A 26,873-nucleotide genomic window follows, 5' to 3' on the forward strand; every position below is an offset into this window, starting at 1 on the left:
TCATGCATGAAAACCACTCTTCTTTGCTAGCATGTTGAACACTTTAGCAGGAAACCACTTCCTTTTGCACAAGACACAAAGTATTAAATAACATTTTTAACGTCGTATCAAATCATATGATTCAGTTTGATATCATCTATGTAACAACTCATTTCCTTTGTTGTTTTTTTTTAAATAATAAATAAATAAAAAATAAGAAATAGGTCATTATATTTATCACTATATAAAGGAACTTTTAACCCAGAGCATCTTTACAAAACATTTTTTGTTCCTTTATCTATGACACTCAAGACTCCTAACAGAACAATTGGAAGACGAGATCTAAAGAGTACCAGAGATGTCACCATTGCTAACAGAGAACGATTGAGCAACTACATCGAGGTAAGGGATGAGTTATTTAAAATGAACATGTGTAGCGATCCCTAGAGGATTAATTTTGGGTTATTCTGAGTTGTTTTATGAATATTCAATTCATAAATCATTTCTAATCAAAGATTTCATACGCTAAATTGAGTGTAATATCTACCACCATAAACATTTATGATTATGTTTTACTGTATATTGACATAATATTTTTTATTGAAGCGGTGTGGTGTTATCAAGATTTTTTTTTTGTTTTTGAATTGTCAAATTATTATCACCGAATTTTTTTTATGTATATTAGCATATAAGATTTTTGTTTTACACTTGTATGTTGACCAATGTTTTCAAATTGTCACCCAATTGTTATCACTCGAACTAAATGTTTGGCACAAACGTATTCTATTCTCGTGGCTTGCAATCTAAATTCTATGTGCCATTGTATCAGTTCTTTTAAATATATATATATATATATATATATATATATATATATATATATATATATATATATATATATATATCCTAGATATATTGCTTTATGAAATTGATCCACGGTGGTTCAGTTTCTGACTATTGCATGGCTTATTATCCTTTCCCCATCAATTTGGTAGCAACCATGCTCCTTTTAGAGTGTAGAGGAGTTTTACCTTGGCTTAATGGTAGGTGCCAAAATGTACCTGTACGAGGGTAGTCAAGCAACTTTCTTTTTGATCTCTTCTTCTTATGGGTCTTCTTTCTTCGTAATTTGGTACTCGACAATCTGGAGGGTGTGGTACCTTCAAAAGGGACTATACCGCTCAAGTAAGGTCTTGGTTGAGAGAAAGAACCGAGGGTATTAAATGAGACAGAGTCGTGTCTTACTTAGATATTCTCGTAGCTATTTATACATACCTTAGTGGGCCTTAGATCCATGGGCCCTTATAAATTGTTATAGCATTAGGTAATGTGCCCCAAATCATCATTATGGGGTTAAAGGCAACCTCCAATGGTTGTCATTAGGATAGCCTTGATAATCTATCAGGGGTTTAATGAGAATTACTTTGGATATTCGGCTAGGTCAAATACTCGGACACTTATATGATCATACCCTTAGTGACAAAAATAATAAGAGTATTCTGGTATTGGGCTAGGATGAATACCTAAACACTACTAGAAGGACTACCATTTGTGTCACAATAATGAGGGTAATAAGATATTTGGCTAGGTCGGCTACCTAAATACTACTAGGAAGATCACCTATAGTGTCAAGGTTATGAGGGTAATAAAGTATCTGACTTGGCCGACTACTAGAATACTACTAGGAAGATTACCTTTAGTGTTAAGGTGATGAGGGTACTCAGGTATTTGATTAGGCTGACTACCTAAGCACTACTAGGAAGACCACACTTAGCGTTAAGGTGATGAAGGTACTTAGGTATCCAACTAGGCCAACTACCTGAGTACTACTAGGAAAATTACCTTTAGTGTCAAGGTGATATAGGTACTTAGGTATTTGGCTAGGTGAAATACCTAAGCACTTGTACTCAGGTATCTAGCTAGGTCGAATACTTGAGTGCTCCATAAAGGGATTATCTTGGGTGGTAAGGTGATGAAGACACTTGGTTATTTGGCTAGATTGAATACCTGAGTACTTTGTGGAGGACACACTTCAATATTTTAAAGGTTTAATGAAGGAGTATTTATGGGTATTTGATCTAACTAAACATTCGTATTGTATACGTCTCATTCTCATTAAAGTGTCTCTAATTGGAAATTAGATAACTATCTTTCTCTCATTATGGCAAATTTGATGTTTTTTTCTCTTGTATTTTTACTTTTGTAGCTTCTCTCTAATAGTGTATGTGAGTTTTATCAACATTCTTCCCCTTAACATTTAGTAAAAATGTTGCTAAATTATATTTAATTTTTTTTGCTAAATATAAATAAATATTACTAATTTGTTTTTGCACCATTTTATCAATTATTGTGTATAGCTTGTGTTGCGAAAGGCTTGAGCAACATGGACAATACACAATATTAAATAAAATGTCCCGAAAATATATTAGTAACATTTATCATAATTGACGATATTTTTTAAATATTGTCAAAAGCATTTAGCAATATTTTTACTAATTAAGTGTTAAAAAAAAGTGTTGTAAAAGATCACATGTATAGTGGTGGTAGGTTTAAGTTATTTAAGTTCTCTCATCTTTTACAGAAACTATATACAGGAATTTTTAAAAATTAACTTAGTTAATGTTAAATTATGGAGAAGATTATGTTATTTTTTCCTCTTCTTAATTACTTTCCTCTCCGTTGTAATCTACCTCACGACGGGACGACGAAAAAGCACGTTCGTCTCCTAGGGAGAAAACTAGTGGAGTCTCCACCAACATTTATCCGAGGAAAAAGTTAGAAAAAACAAAAAGAGGTCTACAAATTTGAAAATAAGGATTCGGGAGTTGTTTACGCATGGGGAAGGTATTAGCACCCCACGCCCCATCACCATGGACGACAACCTTTAATTGAGTGTGTGCAACGTGACTTCAAAATTATTTACTTTTCCCTTTTTATGTTTTTTTTTTATTTTTTTGGGGTCGACAAGAGTGTTGCCCTTGCTCCTACATATCCTCAAGAGCGATGAGGAATTCAGACCTACATAGTTCTTTAAGTCTGAATGTTTTGTGTGTTATATTGATTTTATGTTTTTGAAAGATTTATTTTGATCGCGAACAAAAAGTCGTTTAAGGTGTTGGACCTTGAAATGATGTTTTAAGTTCTTAAAAGCGGAAAGAATCATTAAGGCGTTTGACCTTGAAATGATCTCAAGTGATATTTGATAAAAATAAGAAGTTTGGTTGTGGTGATTTTATCTTGGTTTTGTTTATTAACTTTCAATCTTTTTAAAGACAACTTTACAACACTAGTGATCGGTTAAGATTGAAATTTACAAAGAAAAATGAGATCGTCGATGATAGATGGAGAAGATGAATGTGCATATAATAACAAGGGGAACCCCTAAGGGTAGATAGATCACATTCCAATCCCTAAAATAAAACTAATCAATGGTCGCACGAAGAACATAAAATAAGAAAACAACGTAGGGAATGATCACGGTCATGATTCGGTTGCACCTCGATCTCGTTTCCTCTTCTTTCTTTTTCTTTCTCTTTTCTCTCAATTCCCTCAATTTCTAAACCTTGGAACCCCTTAAAACACCCCTAGGACGCCTATTTATAGGCAAAGGATCATTTTGGGGCAGTTGTGGCTCGCCCAAGCGAGCTGAAACTTAACCTTGCAGCATTGAGCTCGCCTAGGCGAGCTCGTTCCTTAACCATGAAGTTATTTGGTGGCCCAGAAGAGCCAGATGCTAGCCTGGGCGAGCTGGGATCCAGAAAAATAAAAAAAAAGAGCATTTTGCCCCCTTCGTTGGTATCCTTTTGTATTCTTGATCAAAACATTGAGCGATCCTCTACTGCATCCGGTAACTGGTGTCGAACACTGCAATTCGGCTAGTGAGAATCAAAACATCAGTGAATGATAGTTCTCGAACGAAATTAGGGTCTGACACTCTCCTAAAAAGGCTTCAACCAAACAAAAATTATATGAACTTTTTGTATGGAATGAAGATATGAAAATAAAAGAAAATATACTTTGAAGAATTCAAAAATAGTTTTTATACTGTGAAAAGGATCGATGATAAAATAATTTTAAAATATTATATTTATAAATTTTATTCAGAGCAACTAAAAATATAAATAATTCTTCAAGTTGTTTATTTGTTTAATGAGAAAAGGGTTATACATTCACAGGGTAAAAAATTTTACAAAATCATCTAATCATAATTCATCATGTATAATAAGTTTATTAACTTTTAAAATAATTATCTTTATGTAATTCAAATAGTGATTTATAATGAAAATAACAGTACAATTTTTTTGAACTGACATTAGATAACATTAAACTCTTGTTTAATTTCAGAAATTTTCAAGGATCAAAAATAAAATTTTGTTTAATTAGGAATTTAATCAAAAGAAAAAATTCATTAGGAAAAAAACATAAAATTTAAATATTTATTTATGATCAAAACATATTTTATCCTAAAATAGAAATGCAAACAACTAACAACATACTACCTTTCCAACACGGTTTCTCGTATTTGTTTAAATTCGTATGAATCCCTCGAGTTTTTGAGAGAGGAAATTACAAATGGAGAATGCAACCTACATATTTAGTGAGATCTATGGTGAGTTCCACCAAATAAGAAAAAGTATGTCAGGTAGTGTGCATGTGCTTTGTTAACATTTCTCAATAAAAAAAATATATATATATATATATATAATAAACAGGCAATCACCTCATGACTTTACAATAATACAATGCAGCACACGGTATTGAATTAGTCCATTGTCCACTTAGCAAATGGCCTCTCTAATTTTCTGTGGTCTGATTGGACTATTATACTACACTGGGAGATAGACTTTTCTGATTTTGAAGTCAAGTCAAATACGTCCACTTAGGAAATGGCCTGTTTAATTTTCTGTGGTCTGATTGGACTATTATACTACACTTGGAGATAGACTTTTCTGATTCTGAAGTCAAGTCAAATACATATCAACAAAATTGGGCACCAATGGTGTTTGGCGAACCATTTGCAAACACCATGTAATATTGTGTTAGATTATGCAAATCAATCTTGTGAACCAATATGACATTGACTTTTAGGCTCACATCCTTAACAACATTGCTTTTCCTATGTATGTTTTGCGTGAATGCAACTACCTACAAAGAATATCTGTGGATGGATCAATCACTGGGAACCTCAGACACCATTCTTTCTCGCAGTGGGAACTTCGAACTCGGGTTTTTCCCGGCAGTCAGAGAGAACTCCACCAACTACTATATAGGCATATGGAATAAAAAGGGTGGAAGTGACAAAAACAAGATTATGTGGGTTGCAAATAGAGACTATGCAGTTCAAGCATCTTCAGCAGCTCTTACTATTCAAGAAACTGAAGGAAATATTATAATCATAGATAGACAAATGACGTACCACGTGAGCCAGATTTCAAACAATTCTATTACCTATGCCAAGCTCTTGGATTCCGGAAACTTGTTACTGCTGAACAACTTCACCCAAGAGATTTTGTGGCAGAGTTTTGATTATCCTACGGATACCCTTTTACCCGGAATGAACCTAGGGTATGATACTGACTCAGGTTACACTTGGTCATTGAGCTCATGGAAAAGTGCAGACGACCCTGCCCCGGGAGCTTTTTCCCTCAAGTATGATTTTGGCAGGGCCACTCTAATCATCAACAACGGTTCTAACGTGTTCTGGATTGATGACCGTTCCAATGATACTATTGACAATGTTATTAGCCGAAGTGGTGTGCATAAAGAAAGATACAGGAGATATTTCACTTGGCCAGTTGATTATAACTCTATGCTGGTGCTAGAAGTGTCTGGGGAGCTGAACCAGAAATATTGGTCAGAGGAAGAAAAAGGTTGGATTTCTATTCAGTCATCAAAGTGTGGAACCAACAATTTGTGTGGAGCTTTTTCCATTTGTAACCCTCAAGCTCTTGACCCTTGTGACTGTCTCCATGGTTTCAAGCCCTTTGATGCTAATTCCTGGAGTAAAGGGATCAAATCCGCTGGCTGTGTCAGGAAAAAAGAGTTATCCTGCCGTAACGGTGTTCATTCCAATGATGTATTCATGCCACTCAACAAAACGCAATTACCATCAACTTTGAAGGGAGACAGCAAGATAAAGATTGATACGGAAAGAGGGTGTGAAAGTGCTTGTTCTAGAAAGTGTTCTTGTGTTGCTTATGCTTATAATTTGAATGGTTACTGCCACTTGTGGCTTGGTCAGATATTGAATCTAAAGAACATCTCAACATATGTGGACAATTCTGATAATACCAATCCAATTTTTAACCTCAGACTTGATGCCTCAGAATTGGTTCCCGCTGGTAGGTTGAAGAAAACCTGTCTTTTCCTTGGTGTAGATTTCTTTCTTTTGATTAACGAAATAGAATAGTGAGTACCATAATCGATGCAGTCATTGAAGTTTTAAAGAGGTGTGTGTATAATTGTGTTAGTTATGTAATTATGTTAACTGTAACTGAAAGTTGTGTGTCAAACACCCAATGGTTTAGATTCTTTAGAAAAATATGTTGTTTTATGGATCATGAATCATCCAATAAAAATATAGATCCATGCCCTTTAACCAATTAAATTTTGATTTTATAATTGATTGGATGAATAGATATATGTTTGGATCAGTTGGGTGATTAATGGATAAATGAGCTGGGCTTAATTTCCACCCGTAGCAAAATGTTTGCTTGTATTGAATTGTGCTTAGAACGTGATGCAGCTACTTAAGTTAGACTTTGTGTTCTCCCCAAAGAGAAGAAGTTAGAATCCTGAGTTGTTTTTCATTCAACTGCAATTTCTCTCTCGTTCCCGTATAGTCTCTTTTCTTCATTTCACAGATTTGATACATTTATGGGTCAATACATGTGTTTTCACAATTGAATTATTCTTTGCAGATTCAAACACAGCCAATGCCAAAGAACCAGCAAATGATTTTCGCAAACATGAAAACTGGCTGAGGATACTTCTGATTGTTATACTGATCACACTTCTAACGTTTCTTATATTTGGCCTATTTGTTTACTGGATTAGAAAGCAAAGGAGGAAAGGTAAGAAAGAAATAACATGTTTTTACAGTAACTTATGAGTATTTTAACTTGTCAACTAATTCTCCTCACTTACTAGGGGAAGATTTGCTACATTTTAATGTGAGCATGAGCATGAAAGCTGAAGATTCTGAACTTACTGAAGCAAGGAGAGCAAAAGTTAAGAAGAAGGAAGTCAAATTGCCATTATTCAGTTTTGTGAGTGTTGCAGCAGCAACTAATAATTTTTCAGATGATAATAAACTTGGTGAGGGTGGCTTTGGACCTGTATACAAGGTAATACTTTTTTTATTACAAGTGAACTTTGATTCTTTTGGACTGTAATCAATATAGCTATGTCTAATCAACAAACACTGGCTACTATACTTTATTCTCTTGTCACTTATCTGCATGTTTGCCTTTGCTACTACCTGTATGTTACTTTATACAAAAAAAATTTCAGGGCATATTATTGAATGGGGATGAGGTTGCAGTAAAAAGGCTATCGCGAAGATCTGGTCAAGGATGGGAAGAGCTGAGAAATGAAGCCTTATTAATTGCAAAACTCCAACACAACAATCTTGTTAGACTTCTAGGGTGCTGCATTGATCAAGAAGAAAAGATGCTTATTTATGAATTTATGCCTAATAGAAGCTTGGATGTTTTTCTCTTTGGTTTGTACCTTGCAGTCTCAAAACTCTCCTAAATATGCTCCTTTCAATTAAACTCTCAAAACATTGGTTGTTACATCTTTTAATGCGAAACAGATGCAACAAAAAGAAGGATGCTAGATTGGGGATCACGAGTTAGGATAATTGATGGAATTGCCCAAGGAGTCCTTTATCTTCACCAATATTCCAGGTTCCGGATCATTCACCGAGATTTAAAAGCTAGCAACATATTGTTAGACACCAACATGAATCCTAAAATATCAGATTTTGGAATGGCAAGAATATTTGGTGAGAATGAACTTCAAGCAAGTACAAAAAGAATAGTTGGAACATAGTAAGTCAGATAAAAGAATATTATTAATGGTATAAGTAATCATATAGTTGTCATCAAGAGCTTAGTCACATGATCAATCATCTACTAATTAATCTTCCTAATGGTTTTCAGTGGATACATGTCCCCAGAATATGCAATGGAAGGTGTTTTCTCAATAAAATCAGACGTGTTTAGCTTTGGGGTTCTTTTGTTGGAGATTATAAGTGGCAAGAAGAATACTGGCTTTTATCAAACAAATTCCTTATGTCTTCTAGGATATGTAAGTTTCTAGATTCCATTCTTTTAATCTTAACTTGCAAGAATGAAATTCTTATTGATTTCATGACTTGTTGACATTCTAAGACATTTTTACAAAGGTGCATTAATGGGATGGAGTGTGTAGTTTTATAGAGCATACCAAAATATTTTCCAAACATTTTAATTTTGAGTTTCTTTTCGGCTGTATCTTGAAGGCTTGGGATCTATGGACAAACAATTCCGTAATGGACCTAATGGATCCGACATTGGATGATAGTGATAGCACTAGTAGTCGAAATCATACAGTGCCAAGATATGTGAACATAGGACTTCTCTGTGTTCAAGAAAGTCCAGCAGATAGGCCAACCATGTCTGATGCTGTATCAATGATTGGGAATGACAATGTGGCCCTTCCTTCTCCTAAACCACCTGCATTTCTAAATGTGAGAGGTAATCAAAATTCAATATTGCCCAATAGCATACCAGAAAGTTTTTCTCTAAATGTCATCACAAACACAATCGTGGAACCAAGATGAGTGACTATGAGACTGTTATCATTTTTTTTATAAGCAAATGCTAGTAGTTTATTGTCAGTTTTTACTAGCAGGGGAATTCGAACCCATGACCTTTCCCTCAGTCCCTTCTCCTTTTACTACCAAACCAACCTTATAACTCCCGATAGCATGCACTGTTAATGTTTCTACTACCTTCCATTTCTCCTTCTGTAACATATTGCTCACGAAATCAAATGATGAAAATCTGAGTTTGATTTCATGGTTAAAGAATGCTCAAAATAATGTATGTTGTATTTTTAGTTTAATCAAATAGTCTTTTGGTCTAGCAAAATAGCCTTTTTCATTTTAGTCCTTGCAGAATTTCTTGAGCACTTGTTGTTCTTACATTTTTAGTCCCAATAAAAGCATATAAGTATAATTTAAATGGTTTTAAGGAAGCAATTGGGGTATTTGGGGAGATACATACCAAAGTTTTCAAACCAAATGATTTCATTACAGTTACTCTCTTTATGGGTTGTGCTCAATTGGGAGTTCAGGAGCTAGGCAAGTGGATTCATAATTAGATAGTTGAAAATAAATTTGTGGTTGGTAGTTTGTATTGCATGCTTTAAATGTATGGTAAGCGTGGTTGCATAGAGAAGTCTTTGGAAATTTTTAATGGATTGAAGGAAAAGGATACTACCACATGGACATCAATTATGTGTGGGCTGCCATAAATGCTAAAATAAGTAAAGCACTTAAGTTGTTTGAAACAATGCAAACATGTGGATTAAAACTTGATGATGTTACCTTTATTAATTGTTGTTTTCAATGCTTGTAGTCATTCAGGGTTGTTTGAAGAATGCCACAATTTATGATCATTCCATATTGGTTATATATCGATTTGAGCCAAATTTTGAGAACTATGGGTGTAATTGACCTTCTTGGTCGAGCCAAACTGTTACAATAGGATGAGTTGGTAAGGAAGTTATCAAATCAAAACAATGAAATAATAATTTCACTTTGTAGATGTGACACCCTCTACTCCACACATACATGTACTAATAATAAAAAAAATAAGAATGTAGAATTAATTAAAAGTTTTTAAAACACATTTAAATAAAAACATTTCAAAAGGGTAAAAGACTCAGATTCACTTTTCTAACATCATAATAGAAAGTGTCCAAATAAATAATAAAATCATCTCGGCTCAAAACAAGGTCGTCCAGGACTTCCTGCAATTAATATAAAAACCTATGCCCCTACTACTAAAAAATAGAGTTTCAACATCGGTTATTAAGAACTTTCAACATCGGTTATTTACCGATGTTGAAAGTAATACCGTTAACATTGGTTTTCCAAAACCAATGCTAACATTAAATTACAACATCGGTTTTTTAAATAACTGATGTTATATAGTAAGAATTATAAAAAAAAGTCATATATCTTCATACAAAATCGATGTTAATATATTCAGACAACATCGGTTTTTAGTAAAAACCAATGTTCTGTCTATATTAACATCGGTTTTTAGATGTTGTTTTCTGATAACAAACATCGATTTTTGGTAAGAACCGATGTTGTTTTATTACCAGCAACATCGATTTTTGAACCGATGTTGTTGATGAAGCTTAACATTGATTTTTTAAAAAACTGATGTTAATATGTACATACATCAGGTTTTTGTTAAAACTAGTGTTAGATTTTAGGATTTTTTTAAATATGTTGTCTATTTTTTTAATAACCCCAAATTAATCTATAAATTTAAAAGCAGAACCACATCATATAATTTTCATTTTGTTTTGAAATAGTTTTTACCAGAAATTCCATCCAAAATTGCCTAAACACTAATTGTTTCATTTTTAACTTTCAAATAATAGGTTGCCCACTGGATGGGAAGCGTCTTCAATCTCCCTACTTCTAATGGTCTAGTATCATTGAAATATTGCATGATATAATAAAACATAAGTCAATAATATATAATACCAATTATAACAAAATGAAATATGTTTGAATTAAACAATTATCGTTTTCCAATCATTCTTGAACCTGTGGAAGCAATGCCTTCCAAGATTAATTTGATGATGCCAAAGAATCAATAGTCAAACAAGTTTCAAGAATCAAGATCAAGATTCAAGATTCAAGATTCAAGTCAAGAGAAGAATCAATCAAGATAAGTATTAAAAGAGGTTTTCAAAACATTGAATAGCACAAGAATTTTTCAGAAAGAAAAATCTTTTACCAGAGAGTTTTACTCTTTGGTAATCGATTACCAAAAGGAAGTAATCGATTACTAGTAGCCAACATTCTTTTCAAAACTATTTACAAAGTTGTAATCAATTACCATAATCATGTCATCGATTACCAATGTTTTAAAACGTTAGATTTCAAATTTCAAGAGTCACAACTTGTGATAAAACTTTTTCAAATCATTTCAAACTTGTCTAATCGATTACACAATACTTGTAATCGATTACCAGTGTTTCTAAACATTTTGATTTTCAAATTTAAACATGAAGAGTCACATATGTTGATGTCTAATCGATTACACTATCATGGTAATTGATTACCAGTGACTGCTTTCGAAAAATAAATTACCAAAAGTCACAATTCTTAAAGTGATTTGTTTCTGAAGAGTTTTTCAAAAGTCACAACTTTTAAAGTGACTAGTTTTCAAAAGAGTCACAACTTTTAAAAAGTGACTAGTTTTAAAGAAATTGCCAAGAGTCACAAGCTTTAACTTGAGTCATCAAATGATTATAAATATGTGACCATGGCACGAATTTCAAGAGACTGATTTCCTTTTATGCATAACAAATTTCTTTCATTCAATTCTCTTCATCTTTCTAAAAGTTTTTGTTCAATACTTTCTCTTTCAAGAAAAGTTCCTTGACCAAAAACTTGTGCTATTCTTTTTCTTTATTCCTTCTCTCTTGTCAAAAGATTGAAAGGACTAACCGCCTGAGAATTCTTTTGTTTCTTCCTTTCTCCCTCTTAACAAAAGATTTCAAATGACTAACCACTTGAAATATCTTTTGTTTCTTACAAAAGATTTCAAAGGAATAACCATCTGAGATATCTTTTTTCCTTTTCCCTTAAACAAAAGATTTCAAAGGACTAACCGCTTGAGATATCTTTTGTTTCCCCATACAAAGATTCAAGGGACTAACCGCCTAAGAATTCTTTGTCTTAACACATTTAAGCGTACATCCTTTGTGGTACAAGTAGAGCGTACATCTACTTGGGTTGTGATATAGAGAACAAGAGAGGGTAAATCTCTTGTGGATCAGTTCAAGTGGAGCGTACATCCACTTGGTTGTTCAAAGAGAACAAGGGAGGGTACATCCCTTGTGGATCTTTGCTTGTAAAGGATTTTACAAGGTTATTGGAAATCTCAAGAACCGGTGGTTGCTTGGGGACTGGATGTAGGCACGGGTTGTTGCCGAACCAGTATAAATCTTGCGTTTGTCTCCTTTTTCCCTACACTCTTTACTTTTCCGCTGTGTACTTTTTATTTCCGCTTTACTTTTGTCTAAGTTATTGTTTCTGTTCTTTACTTTCTCATAACTTAGTAGTAAAACCTAATTGAATCTTGTAACATGAAGAAGGATGGTTTTTTAATTAGTCAAGTCACATTCATAATTAATTCAACCCCTCCCCCTTCTTAATTATTCTAAGGCCACTTGATCCAACAGAAACTTCCTAAGATTGTTGTTGACATCCAGTGCATGACGTAATACCCACAGACAGTGCTTCCTTTCTGTCTATTACACTAAATACATTATGAAGTTTAGATATTCAATGTCAAGTACAAATTAGTCCACACAGTATTAAAATATAGCTAGAAGCATTGTTTAAATGGTTATTTTAACAAACAACCACTTAGCAGCAACCTTGGATTTACTTTGTGGAGTATCGTCAAGTCTTTTCAAAGCACTATTCAATTCAAACATGGATGCGTATTGTACAATTTATATATTGATGTTCCCGATTAATGTTAATGCAAATGTATTGAAAAATAGAACTAACCTGTTAATAATTCCCTTGAGGTAGTTGTCTGGCCTATTATGAAACAAACAAAGCCAGATGACAACATTTTCCTTAGGCAAAATGATGACCATTTGCCAATGTGCACTGCAGTGGAGAACAATATAAGTTATTATACTATTAGACATTATTTAAATTCATTTGTTCAGTTTAACTAACCCATTTGAGTAGGCTCCTAGGTACATATCCCTCTTCGAATTCTGCATCCAGTTCTTAATGTAACTTTCTTATTCAAATTGCGATTGTCCAGATCTTTGTATGGACTATGACTTGAGGAATCCATACACAGTGGCATTCCCCACTCGGATACTTGTCTCAGTCATATGCCTATTGTTAAAATAAAGTAAATTATGTATCAATTTAAAACAATTAGTGGCAATAAACAATAATGTAAACTAACTTACAAAATCCACAATTGTATAACAGAGATGCTGAGACATTGACTACCATGTGCTATTTTAGACAGATCTTCATGCTTTATGTACAAGGGGAAGTCTTGATTAAACACCCCGAACACAGTAGCATCCTACATAACCTGCAACGACTTCAAAAAAAGTTGTGGGATAGTCAATGTCATCAAATATAGGGGATCATCCACCTCATAATCCGGCCTATCTGCAGGTTTTGCTGGTCCCACAACTTCCTGTTTATCCAACATAGTTAATTAACATAATTCAATTGCAGTGAACAATTGAATTGAAAAAAAAAAGCATTTAATGACGGTAAAATACCTATTCTAATAAATGTTTCATCAGATGTGTCGGCCAAGCAACGAAGGTGTTAAGTGTCTGCCCTACTAAGTTAACCTCGTCAGTGGGTATAGGAACGGGAGCATTTGCATCTTTAACCTCATCAACACCAACCTTGAGTTGATCATGGTGCAAAGGCATGTTGTGAATGGTTGTGGACCCCTCATAAAGTCTTCCTAGGGAAACCAGATGGGGAGGATTTTCTTCGATGTAAAACCCGCATTTCTTTGAGTCACCCATGTCTGGGTCGTTCTCTAAGGGATCAACACAATTCTCCTCTGTGCTAACATGAGAAGCTGAAGGACCAACCTCTAGCTTAGGAGGCAGTGCGAGTCCCTGTGATTGCATCTGCGATTGAAATTGGGACTGCATCTGGCTTAAGGACATCATTAGTTGTTGAGTAACTTTTTCTGTGATCGAGTCCTCCAACTAGTCCCTAATCTTTTGCATCAGTTGCTCCAGTTCTTCGAGAGCCATGGACAAAGAAGTGTGGGAAGACCTTGGAGTCGGTCCAATGTATTTTTGATTGTGACATTGGCTCCCGTAGCACGCACATGATCAGGGTGTTCTGGTTGTCCAATGGAAGCATTTAATACATCCTAACGTCCATGGGTGACAAAGGAACCCTATGAGGCCTGCTCCTCGAATGAATCATGCATGGAACACATTTATTGGTTTACTTAATCACTCAATAAACATAAATAATTGCAATTAACAATTGAAAGTGACTTACAATCTTGTAAGCAATTTCCTTTGCTACCTCAGACGTCATTTGCCCAATTTTCTTGGTGCAACCATCTTTCCCTTCACGTGTCGTTTGATGGGAGATGGAGGATCAACCACATGTCAGTGCTTCTGGATTGAGCAACTTCCTTCATTTGTTTCTTTTTCTTCTCATCCATCAACTTCTTTTAACGAAACTCATAACCCCCAAGAGACAACACTTGAGGGGCAATGTTTTGTTTCTGAATGACCTGTGCCTTCTTTCGCACATACTGTACAAATTAAAGATTATCAAAAGTTATTATTACTGACAATAATAACTAAATTTAAAGTTTAAAACAATGAAAATCAGAAAGTTACCTCCCACGAAGGGTCTTTGCGAATCTGACAAAATTGGGTCCACTTCTCCTTGCCAATGTCGTACTTTTTGCATACAGTGTCATCGACACTGTCCTTGTCGGCTGCAAGTGCCCATTTGGGCGTCAAATAAAACTTCAATTGTCTCCACCGCTCCCCTACAATCTAAAGTATTTTCTTTTTTGTCCTTAGATATCAAATTTAGCTCGACAAACGAAAATTAAATATTAATTTATTGTTACTAAATTACAATTTTTATTGTTAATCATCCACATGCAACATTTAAGTAAAATACCTGAATATCCTCCCATATCAAATCCTTCTGCGTAGTAGGGACTTGTTTCCAATTCTCGTATGTCACATCCACCTTATCACAGTGACAATCCCTAAATATGTTCTTAACTTCTTTTGGTGGGGATCATTGGCTTTCCCGGTCGTAGGATCCACGTGGACCAGGGGTCTCTCTACCAATTGGTCTAGTAGCCAATGATCTCAGGCATGTGGCTTTTCTTGTTTGCTTCAAGTTAGCAGGGGAATGTGATGTTGCATCAGTAAGAGGAGGAGGAGGAGGAGGAGACCTGGGTGGTGTAGTCATTTGCCTGTAAAGAAAAAAACCTTAATTAATTTTCAACATTATCGCAAAAATTACATCAGGCAATATTAATTAATTCTCCTCCATCATGATCATTACGATTAGCATGAACTTCATCAGCTTCTTCCTTTCTGACGATGTTAGGTGACATTTGTGTGAACAAAGGACTAACATAAGTATCAATGTGTGAATCATCACCTTCAACATTATCATCAATTGTTTTCCCATGTAGTACCACTAACCACCTTTCATCATAAGGGTCTTGAACATAAAATACATGTTTAGTTTGTTCTGCCATGATGGAAGGATCATTCTAGTAAGTGATTTTCTTAAGAACCACCAACATAAATCATACATCATCGGTCCGCACACCAGTATTATTGTCAACCCACTTACATTTGAAAACACATACAATAAATTTGACATAGTTAAGCTCCCAAATTTATTCTATGAAACCAAAGTAAGGGATGAAAGTTACACAGGGATTGTCATCATGTACACTAGCGAATTGTTGAGATTCAGCCCTTAGGGTAACCCCACTATTTTGCATTGTACTTTTCTCGTCTTGTGCTTTTGTATAAAAAGAATACTTGTTTATATCATATCCTTGCCAAGTGATAACATTTCTTTTAGGCCCATCTACTAGCTTTCTTAACGTTTCAGAAGCATTATCATAACCAAAGATTGTATCCCTAAACCAATCTAGGAAAGGTTTGTTATGCTCCTTCAAGACCCTGTTCTTTGACATTTTTGGATTACTTTCCTTCACTAAACCTTCATGGTGAAGTATGTATGGAAAAACTTCATTACTATTATTCAATACATACAAATAAGCTTGTTGTAAATCTTCTACACTTGGAGTGATAACATGCAGTCCTCTTGAACCCTTACCTCTCACTCTTTCATCATGCCGAGACTCGAGAAGCCCAACAAGTTTTGCTTTCTCAATGTACTATGAATAAAATTCCGTCGCTTCTTCTGCAATGTACATTTCCACAATAAATGCTTCCAGACGGTGTAGATTTTGGGTATACCATTTTAAGATCTTCATGTATCGCTCAACCGGATACATCCACCACAAAGAAACAAAACCACAACATTTGATTTCTCTGACCCTAGGGCCTTCTTTAGCAGCTCTAGCCTAATCCCCTTGGAGTCTTCTATCCATTACCCTTAGGGGGTAGGATTGCATCACCCCCTCCCCCTTGAAAAGGATTGGACCTCAAATCAAGAGGTTCTTGAAACTCTGGGCTTCTTCGCTCAACACTCGTAAAAAGAATGAAAAAATATATATTGGTGGTGTTGGGTATATTAGAGTAGGGTAAGATCTAAAAACCCCTTTCTCGAGCATCTTCCCACGAGGGAACATAATTCTTAACCAACTCAATGACTAATGCTAAAAGTATAGAAAAATATGGGATAAATCTTTTGTAAAAGTTTGTTAAGTCATGGAAGCCCCAAATTTCCCTTATAATTGGTGTAGTGGGTCACTCATGAATCTCCTTTATTCTCTTAGGATCTGCGGGAATCCCTTGATCACTATTTAAAAAATTAAGGAAACTAATGCAATAAAACATACCCTTTTCTATATTTTCATGTTTATTACTCCTACAAAAAATTATGACAAACCTAAAGTGTCTCATATGAGAACCTAGGTTTGTATTGAAACCAGAAATAAGAACAAACCTACCTAAAGAGTCCCTATGTACATGAATCATGAAGATGTTGGATGCATAAGTGATTTTACAAAAGAAGGTTGCACCACTCAACACACATTCATCATACCACCTATTTTGGGCACCAATAAGGCACATGGATTCAAGCTCTTACGAACCAAACCTTCATCCAACAACTTCTTTACTTGAAGAATAACTAATCAAACCCGACAAGTGCACCAGATCGCGCAAGTAGTATAAAATGGTAAGAACCGAATATCGAACTCTCGGGGAACTTCTGTTACTTGGTAAATCTATATTCAGTGAATAGGTGTCTTGTATGAAAACATATGTGTGGACTATGAACATGTATGTAAACTAACTATTAAAAAGGAAAATCACATGAGTAATGATGTGTAAAGACAAGTAGACAACGTGTTGGTCTTCCTATTAGGTGCCTGATGTTATAAGGATATTCTCTACTTAACAATGCTCATGTGTTCTATGGTGTCTCCTAAAATGCTAAACCCTGATCCCTCGTGATAGTCTAGCCTAATCCTGATCAAACATCATTAAAATGACGTACTGATAGCACAGAGAACACATAAAACATCATTAAATAGATATAAAGGTATTTACATCAGGTACCTACAAGGAAGAACCAATAGAGGATTTAGCTCTCCATATCTGGTGATGCAATCCTACCCCCCAAGGGTATTGGATAGAAGATTCCAAGAGGAATGAACTAGAGCTGCTAAAGAAGGCCCTGGGGTTCTCATGAACCTCAGGGTAGATTTTTGAGCCCATGGACCAATGTTGGGTCCACTTCTCTTTGTAAATATTAGAATATGTTTTTCCTTTTGTTGGGCCTTGTATTTTGGTCATTCTAGTAGTATAGGGTTTTAGCCTTGTATTTCAGGGCATTTTGAGTAGTCTTTGTAGTAGGGACTTTTTTTTTATATTTTCATGTATTTTTGGAATGGGGGTGAGCTTAGCTATTATAGGGGGTGTGTAGCTAAGCTCTAGCTTCTCATCTCAACGAGGTGAGCTTAGCTATTAAAGTGGTGTGTGTAGCTAAGCTCTAGCTTCTTTAGCAATCTTCTCAAGGATGTGAACTTAGTTATTAAAGGGGTGTGTGTAGCTAAGCTCTAGCTTCTCAAGGAAGTTTTCTCAAGAAAGCTTCTCAAGGAAGCTACCTAGTCTATAAATAGAAGCATGTGCAACACTTGTTGTAACTTTGATGAATGAAAGTCTTATGAGACATACTTCAAAGTTCCACTTCTCTCCCTCTTTTATTCCTTCAATTCCGTGCTCCCCCCTTCTCTCTTTCTTTTCCTCCATTAAAGCATCCTCTTCAAACTTCTTATCCAAGGCATATTCTTGGTGGTGAAGCTCCTTCTTCCATGTCTTATTCCCTAGTGGATGGTGTCTCCCCTCTCCTCTATCCTTTGCCTTCCGCTGCATCTCCATGGTGGAAAATCACCATTGAAGGACCTCATTGATGGAAGCTTGCTTGTGGAGCTTCTATGGAGGTCGGATCTTTGAGCTTCAATGAGGTCCTTCAATGGTGATTTTCCACCATGAAGATGCAGCGGAAGGCAAAGGAGAAAATGAGATTTTCCACCATGGGGGGTAGGATTGCATCATCCTTTCCACCTTGGAAATGATTTGACCTCAAATCCCGAGGTTCTTCATACTCTGGGCTCCTTCCCTTGACACCTATAAAAAGAATAAAAACATATGTATTAGTGGTGTTGGGTATGTTAGAGTAGGTAAGGTCTGAAAACCCCTTTCATAGAGATTTTCCCATGAGGAAACATGGTTCCTCACCAACTCAATGAGTGGTGCTACAAGTATAGAAAAATATGGGACAAATCTTTTGTAAAAGTTTGTTAAGTCATGGCAGCCCCAAATTTCCCTTATACTTGGTGGAGAGGGCCAATCAGGAATGGTCTTTATTCTCTTAGGGTCCGCGGGAGCCCCTTGATCACTATTTAAAAAATTAAAGAAAGTAATGCAATAAAGCATACCTTTTTCTGTATTTTCATGTTGATTATTCCTACAAAAAAAATACGACAAACCTAAGGTGTCCCATATGAGCACCTATGTTTGTAGTAAAACCAAAAATAAGAGCAAACCTACCTAATGAGTCCCTATGTACATGAATCATGAAGATGTTGGGTACGTGATTGATTTTACAAAAAAGGGTTGCAACACTCAACACATTCATCATATCACTTATTTTATGGATTTGGTGCCTATTAATACCTATTTTGGGCACCAACAAAACACTAGGATTTAAGCTCTTATGAACCAAGAGGTGTGGCAGTGCTAACAAGTGTCTTTTTAGAAATGATAAGATGTAGAGGTTGTCTAAGAGGGAAAGTTTCTTTAATATTTGTCTTTATTTCAAAATGACTTTCCTTCTTAGCTAACCTCTTGGAGGAGACACTTACCTCCTTACATTCCTCCTTAACCATTAAAGGTTGTCCTTCTTCTTAGGGGTAGATTTCTTCACTAGATTCTTCCCCTTTTACTTCTTCACTTTCACTAGAGGAAGGTGAAGTAGTAGCCTCATCTTGGCTACTATAAATGTCTTGGCCCCTCATAATCATGGTTTTCTTGATGGGGCATTGAGAAGTAATGTGTCCTCTTCCAAGACATTTAAAGCACTTTATGGAGCTAGTCTTCTCTTGCATACTAGCCTTAAGGGGTTGCTTTTCTATTGTCTTCCCCTTATCATCTTTGGGCTTAGATGGTGTCACCGCTAAGATGCCTTGACCTTGGTCTTTCTTTGAATAAGAGTGAGAGCCATAAGATTTTGAAGTAAACTTCATTTTAAGTTGTTGCTCTATCCTTATTTCCCAATCTAAGTTAGCCTTTATATTGTCCTTCCCATGAAAGTATGGGAGGTTAATGTTAGCCGCTTGAGGCTTTCTTTCCTTTTCTCTCCAATAGGAGTGAGGTCTAAGATGTGTCATATGCCTTTCTTCATAATAGTCATGAAGTTCTTCACTTAGGCTCTTGCAAGAGTTATGACTACTATATGAGACATGTTTTTCTTTTCTTAACTCTTTTAGTATTTTCCTTCTTTCTTCTTTCCTTATTTTTTCTTTTTCATCTTGACTTATTTGTTCCACTCTTTTTTTCCTTTTTCTTTTCTCTCTTGTTTTTCTTTCCATAACTTGAGGGAACTCAACTCATCTAAGATTCTAGATAAAGGGTCCTTATGACTAGTACCCTGACCATTAACACTAGTTGAATGATGACTCATGTTGGTTCCTAAGTTGTGGTTCTTTCTTGTTGGGGGTTTGATACCAAAAGGTAAAAGAAACTATGTTGAAACTAGCCAAAATAAACACTAAAAGAGGTGTGGAAGATAAGGTAAAATCTAATTGGTAGAAGGCAAGCTATCTAGGCGGTTTAACAATGGAAGGTAAAGGAAATAAGCTATGAAAGTAAGCAAGAAAATGTAAACTAGGCGAATCCTAAGAGTGTTTGGATGACCACATTTATGGTTTCCAACAAAACACTCACAATTCTAAGGGAAAATTGCCTAAAATTATTACACACATATGGAAGTTTGGTAACCTATTGGAGGCTCCCAACACACTTCCAATAAAAGGCCTTTTTTATTACAAAACTTGAAAGCAATGAAGGTAAGTAAATTGCAAATTACAAAATTACAAAACGGTCCTCAATTTTGGTGGTTGTTCTCTCTTTGGTGATTCACTCAATTTAGAATGTTTCTTAGTCTAATCTCTTAAGGTGGTTGGCCTTTTGCTTCTAGACTGAAATTCTTCAAGGGATGACACCAATCCTCTTTTCCAATTCCCTATATGGCAACTCACAAACAAGAAACAAAGAGACAAACAATAAGCAAAGACCAAAAAAATGAAATGAAAGTTAAACCAATGGAGTTTTAGCAAGACAATTTTTCAAGGATTATTCAACAATGATAGCAATGAGAAGGACATAGAAGCAAACTAGGACTCAGAGAAAAACTTAGAATGACTATAGAGTAGAATAAAAAAAAAACTAAAAAAAATTCAACAAACCTCTAACTTTGACACTTGTTTTCACACTAATTATCCTTTAGAATTAATCATTACACATTTTCTATTTTAGTAAATAATTAATTCAATATTTTAACATAATTTTTTTAATCATCATTCAAATGTTTTTTTTTCATAATAAAAGTCTTATTTTTTTTTTTACGTGTGCAACGCGCAAATCACTATCGGGTGACTTATTAAACCTGTCACATTACACAGGCCAATATGTAGTGACTTATTAATCCTAAAACTAACAATTAAAAACCACGCATGAATAGAATACCATATTTGAAATAATTCTGTCATTATTTTACGATAATAATTCAGCACATGATGTTGAATAAGTCCATATCATCTAATTAGCAAACTGACACTCTTGCTGCTTTGGCTGCACATTATTGTTTGGAATATTACAGTGCACGGGGGCAGACTCATTTTTTCTGAAGTCAAGCACACCACTATCATAATTTAATTTGATATCAATCTTGCTTTGAATACCATTTCCAGCCTTGCTCTCCGACAGTTCCATATAGATTGGTTGTTATAAAGATCATGTAAAATTGTGCTAGATTACGGAAATCAATCTTGCGAACTAATATGGCATTCACTTCCACCCTCACAACCTTGACAACATTGGTTTGCCTCTATATGTTTTACGTTAATGCAACTACCCACAAAGAAATTCTGCAAATGGGGCAATCATTGGGAACCTCAGACACCATTCTTTCTTATTGTGGAAACTTCGAATTGGGCTTTTTCTCCAGAGGTTATTCCACCAAGTACTATGTAGGCATATGGTATAAAAGTGTTCCAAACGACAAGATTGTGTGAGTTGCTGAGAGAGACTACTCGGTCTCAGCAGTTCTTATAATTCAACCTGACGGAAACGTTATGATCATTGATGGACCACAGGCATACCATGTGAACAAGACCTCAAACAATTTTACTTTAAAATTAATATCTTAGTGAGAGGCATGAGACTTAAATAGAGAAGTTTTTAAAGGTAACTACTACTTGATGTAAGTAGTGGTTTAATATCCACTAACATGAAATCTTTAGCTGTAGAGAAACAAAAAAGAGTAGTAAAGGGAGTGAAATGTTTCTCTTCTTTTCTATAAAATCAAAGTACACCGAATAGAAATCTCAGTATAGAGAAAGATACGCATTTTTACTTACTATTTGAGAGAATAATAGGTTTTAAGATTCTATTGGTTTCTTATAATTGTTAATTTAAAAAATCCTTAAAATTTTACATGTAGGATCAAAGCCAGATTTTAAAATTTATGATCCTTCAAGAATTTCAATTATGAAAGCTAAAACACTATTTTCTCACCTTTCTTTCTGGAGGTATTTCCTAACCTCGAATATAGGATGCCATTATCAAATGAGCTCCATCACTCTTATATTTTATTCTGCTCTACTTAAATATATTTTGGATCCCTGATAAATTAAAAAATTTTATTTTTGGTTCTTAATAATTTTTTCTTTTGCGCAGAATCCCTTATATAATAAGTTTTGTCTTTGTTATTTATTTTTAGGCCTTCTAATATATCTATTTTTTTTATTCCTATATTATGTAAATCATTTGATATACGTCGCTATCAAATATTTTTCAAGGGAACTAGTACAAAATGAACAAAATTTATTGGGAACTCAAAACAAAATTTTCTAATTTATGAAGTACTAAAATTAAAATATCAAGGACCAAAAATAATTTTTTTTATTAAGGATTCAATAAAAAAAATATTAGGGGCCTAAGATAAAATTTACTAATTTATTAGGACCTAAAAAATTATTTTATCATTTAGAATTAATCATTACACATTTTCTATTTCAGTAAATAATTATTTTAATATTTTAACATAATTTTTTTAATCATCATTCAAATGTTATTTTTTTCAAAATAAAAGTCTTTTTTTTACGTGTGCAACGCGCAGATCAGTATCCGGTGACTTATTAAACCTGTCACATTACACAGGCCCATGTAGTGACTTATTAATCCTAAAACTAACTACTAAAAACAACCCATGAATACAATATCATATTTGAAATAATTCTGTCATTATTTTACGATAATAATTCAGCACATGATGTTGAATAAGTCCATTATCATCTAATTAGCAAACTGACACTTTTGCTGCTTTGGCTGCACATTATTGTTTGGAATATTACAGTGCACGGGGGCAGACTCATTGTTTCTGAAGTCAAGCACACCACTATCATTATTTAATTTGATATCAATCTTGCTTTGAATACCATTTCCAGCCTTGCTCTCCGACAGTTCCATATAGATTGGTTGTTGTAAAGATCATGTAAAATTGTGCTAGATTACGGAAATCAATCTTGCGAACCAATATGGCATTCACTTCCACCCTCACAACCTTGACAACATTGGTTTGCCTCTATATGTTTTACGTAAATGCAACTACCCACAAAGAAATTCCGCAAATGGGGCAATCATTGGGAACCTCAGACACCATTCTTTCTTGTGGTGGAAACTTCGAATTGGGCTTTTTCTCCAGAGATTATTCCACCAAGTACTATGTAGGCATATGGTATAAAAGGGTTCCAAACGACAAGATTGTGTGAGTTGCTGAGAGAGACTACTCGGTCTCAACTGTTCTTATAATTCAACCTGACAGAAACGTTATGATCATTGATGGACAACAGGCATACCATGTGAACAAGGCTTTAAACAATTTTACTTAAAAATTAATATCTTAGTGAGAGGCATGGTACTTAAATAGAAACTAATAAATAAATAATTAATAATTAGGAATTAAATTGTAATTGAATTAAATAAGAGAAGTTTCTAGAGGTAACTACTACTTAATGTAAATAGTGGTTATAAAAGAAGTTAATACTCACTAACGTGAAATTTTTAGCTGTAGAGAGACAGAAAAGAGTAACAAAGGGAGTGAAATTTTGTTTCTCTTATTTTTTAGGAAATCAAAGTATACTGAATAAAAGTCTCACTATAAAGAAAGATATGCATTGTTTATTTATTATTTGAAAAAATCATAGGTTTTACGATTCTATTGGTTTCCTATAATTGTTAATCTAGAAAACTCTTAAAATTTTACATGTGGGATCAGAACGAGGTTTTAAAATTTATGATCCTTCAAGAATCTCAATTATGAATGAATCCTAATGATAAAATTTAAGAATTTTATTTTTCCCATATCTATGATATTTTATTATTGTTGAATTTTTGAAATGAACGTAAGAAGTGGTGTTGTTACATTGCATGAACGAAAGCTTTTGGCAGCCACAACCCTTTTCCTTTTGCCATGCACGTTAACGACAAAAAAAAAAAAGATTCTTTTTATTTTTTGTGATGAAAATCTGCATGTTGCAATGGTCTCTTCCAATTATGGAGAAAGAAAGCCGAAGACCTCTCAGCCCAATGCACGTCCATTCAAGGAATTCTTTTTGCAATTTTTATTCAAACCCACTTTTTCTATTATAAATTCCACATGCTCATTCTTTTTTTTGAATATTATTGTTGAATGTCATTAAAGGATTTAAAGTTTATGTCGTGCAATTAAATTAACGTTAATGCTTTGAAATTGTCGATAACAGTAAATATGTATATGTTATATATTTGCTTGAACGTGTTTGAATGCAAAATGCAAATAAATGTAAATATTATTTTATGACCTCAAATGAAATTAATAAAATGACTATAAATTGTTAATAGCAATAAGGATGTGTAGGCCATGTATTTGATTGGAATTAACTGTATGATGGATTTATTAGTCATCAAAGTGACCAAATTTATAAGGTTATTTAATTCTAAATAATGATTATTACAATTACTCATAGAATAAGGCATGTTAAATTATATGATTATTGGCTTATGGGTAATTGACATTCATTGTTATAAAGCATTTATGTGTCGCCCAAAGGTTGATTAGTTGTTCTTATATTTAATGAATATAATTGTAGGCGATTTGTGTGTATCATTAGTTTTGTTTATATACTCAAAGGTAATAGGTACTACTAATTAGTGCATATTTAATTGTCAAATAATGTTAAGAATTTTATCAGCATCATCATGTTTGTATGTTGTGTGTTGGTGTATCACCCAAATGAGAACATCAATAAACATTGATTGTTATCTAAATGAATTATATGTATGACTTATGTTTTATGTCTCAAAATGCTTATGTGAATTTTTATTATGCAGTATTTGTTCCCAATTTATTGAATTCTCATGTATCATCTATGCCAATTTTTAATGGGCTTAATTTCTTTGACTGGAATGAGCAAGTCCAATTTCATCTCAGTGTTTTGGATCTTGATCTTTCTATATTGAAAGAGAAGTCTACTACCATTATTGATGCTAGTAGCAACGAAGAGAAAACCCATTAAAAAGTTTAGAAAAGATCTAACAGACTCAGTCTAGAATGACTATTGCAAATAGTATTAAGACAGTTGTCCCTAAGACCGATAATACTAAAAGGTTTAGGGGTTAGTGGAAGAGCGCTCTCAAGCAATTAATAAGTCTCTTGCTAGGACATTAATGAGTACATTAACCACCATGAAGTTTGATGGTTCATGTACTATGCATGAATATGTCATCGAGATGACAAATATTGTAGCAAGACTTAAGACCTTGGGAATGACTTTGAATGAGAACTTCCTTCTTTAATTTATTTTGAATTCATTACCGTTTGAGTATGGCCTGTTCCAAATGAGATATAATACGACGAAAAATAAATGGGATGTGCATGAATTGCACATTATGTTAGTTAAGGAAGAAATGAGGCTTAAGAATCAAGGAAGTCACTCAGTCCATTATGTAAGCCACCGAAGGAGTTAAGGAGATGGAAAGAAATTTGTGATGAAACATGATAAAGGAAAAGAGCCATTAAAGATCAATAACGACTCTTTGCAAATCCAGAAGAAGGTATCAAAGGGCAATAATTGCCAATTTAGCGGGAAATCTGGACACTTCTAGAAGAATTGCCTAAAGCATAAGTCTTGGTTTGAAAAGAAAGGTGAGCTTAATGTCCATGTATGTTTTGAATCAAACTTAACTGAAGTTTCCCATAATACATGGTAGATTGATTATGGATGTATGGCTCATGTTTATAACATTATGTAGGGATTCCTTACAATCCACACCATAAGCCCAAATGAGAAGTTCGTCTTCATAGGGAATAGAGTGAAAGCTCCAGTGGAAGTAGTCGAGACTTATCGTTTAAAACTTGACACTGGACATCATTTGGATTTACTGGAAACTCTTTATGCACCTAGTATATCTAGGAATTTAGTTTCATTATCTAAACTTGATGTTACTAGATACTCTTTTAATTTTGATAATAGATGTTTCAGTTTATTTAAGCATAATCATCTCATTGGTATTGGTGTGCTTTGTGATATTTTAACCCTGCATCATAATCCTGACACTAAATGCAGTTTAATGAATGAATGATCTATTATTTTGTGGCATAAATATTTAGGTCACATTTCTAGAGAAAGGATGGAAAGATTAATAAAGAATGAAATTCTTCCTGATCTAGATTTTACATATCTAAATATTTGTGTGCATTATACTAAGGGAAAACAAACAAAACATACAAAGAAAGGAGCTACAAGAAGCACCCAGTTTCTTGAAATTGTGCAACCGATATTTGTGGACTATTTGATGTTAATTCTTTCGGAAAGGAAAAGCACTTTATCACCTTTATTGATGACTATTCATGTTATGGTTGTGTCTACTTATTACAAGAGAAATCTTAGGCAATGAATGCCTTAGAAATTTATTTGAATAAAGTAGAAAGTCAATTAGATAGAAAGGTGAAAATTATTAGATCTAATAGAGGTGGTGAGTATTATAAAAGATATGATGAAACTGGGAAACACCAAGGTCCATTTGCTAAACTTCTTCAGAAACATGACATTTATGCCCAATACACAATGCCCGGT

General features: G+C 34.2%; 1 protein-coding gene across 1 annotated transcript; it reads left to right on the forward strand.

The window, feature by feature from the left end:
* The first annotated feature begins 4,891 nt into the window (after positions 1-4,891).
* Positions 4,892-9,200, forward strand: LOC114378281 (receptor-like serine/threonine-protein kinase SD1-7). The gene is made up of 7 exons (XM_028336851.1): positions 4,892-6,317; positions 6,897-7,049; positions 7,126-7,322; positions 7,489-7,699; positions 7,793-8,030; positions 8,142-8,289; positions 8,483-9,200. Exons 1-7 carry the CDS (start codon positions 5,048-5,050, stop codon positions 8,801-8,803), a joined length of 2,538 nt encoding a protein of 845 aa, XP_028192652.1. The 5' UTR covers positions 4,892-5,047; the 3' UTR covers positions 8,804-9,200.
* The last annotated feature ends 17,673 nt before the right edge of the window (positions 9,201-26,873 follow it).

The sequence above is a fragment of the Glycine soja genome, chromosome 12, assembly GCF_004193775.1.
Source record: "Glycine soja cultivar W05 chromosome 12, ASM419377v2, whole genome shotgun sequence".
Classification (NCBI taxonomy): domain Eukaryota; kingdom Viridiplantae; phylum Streptophyta; class Magnoliopsida; order Fabales; family Fabaceae; genus Glycine; species Glycine soja.

What these genes read in the sequence shown, in the direction of transcription:
- LOC114378281 (XM_028336851.1), top strand. Translation starts at nt 5,048, where the DNA reads ATGACATTGACTTTTAGGCTCACATCCTTAACAACATTGCTTTTCCTA. An exon ending in CTCAGAATTGGTTCCCGCTG is followed by an intron (nt 6,318 to 6,896) that starts GTAGGTTGAAGA and finishes TATTCTTTGCAG; the next exon opens with ATTCAAACACAGCCAATGCC. An exon ending in CTTGGATGTTTTTCTCTTTG is followed by an intron (nt 7,700 to 7,792) that starts GTTTGTACCTTG and finishes AATGCGAAACAG; the next exon opens with ATGCAACAAAAAGAAGGATG.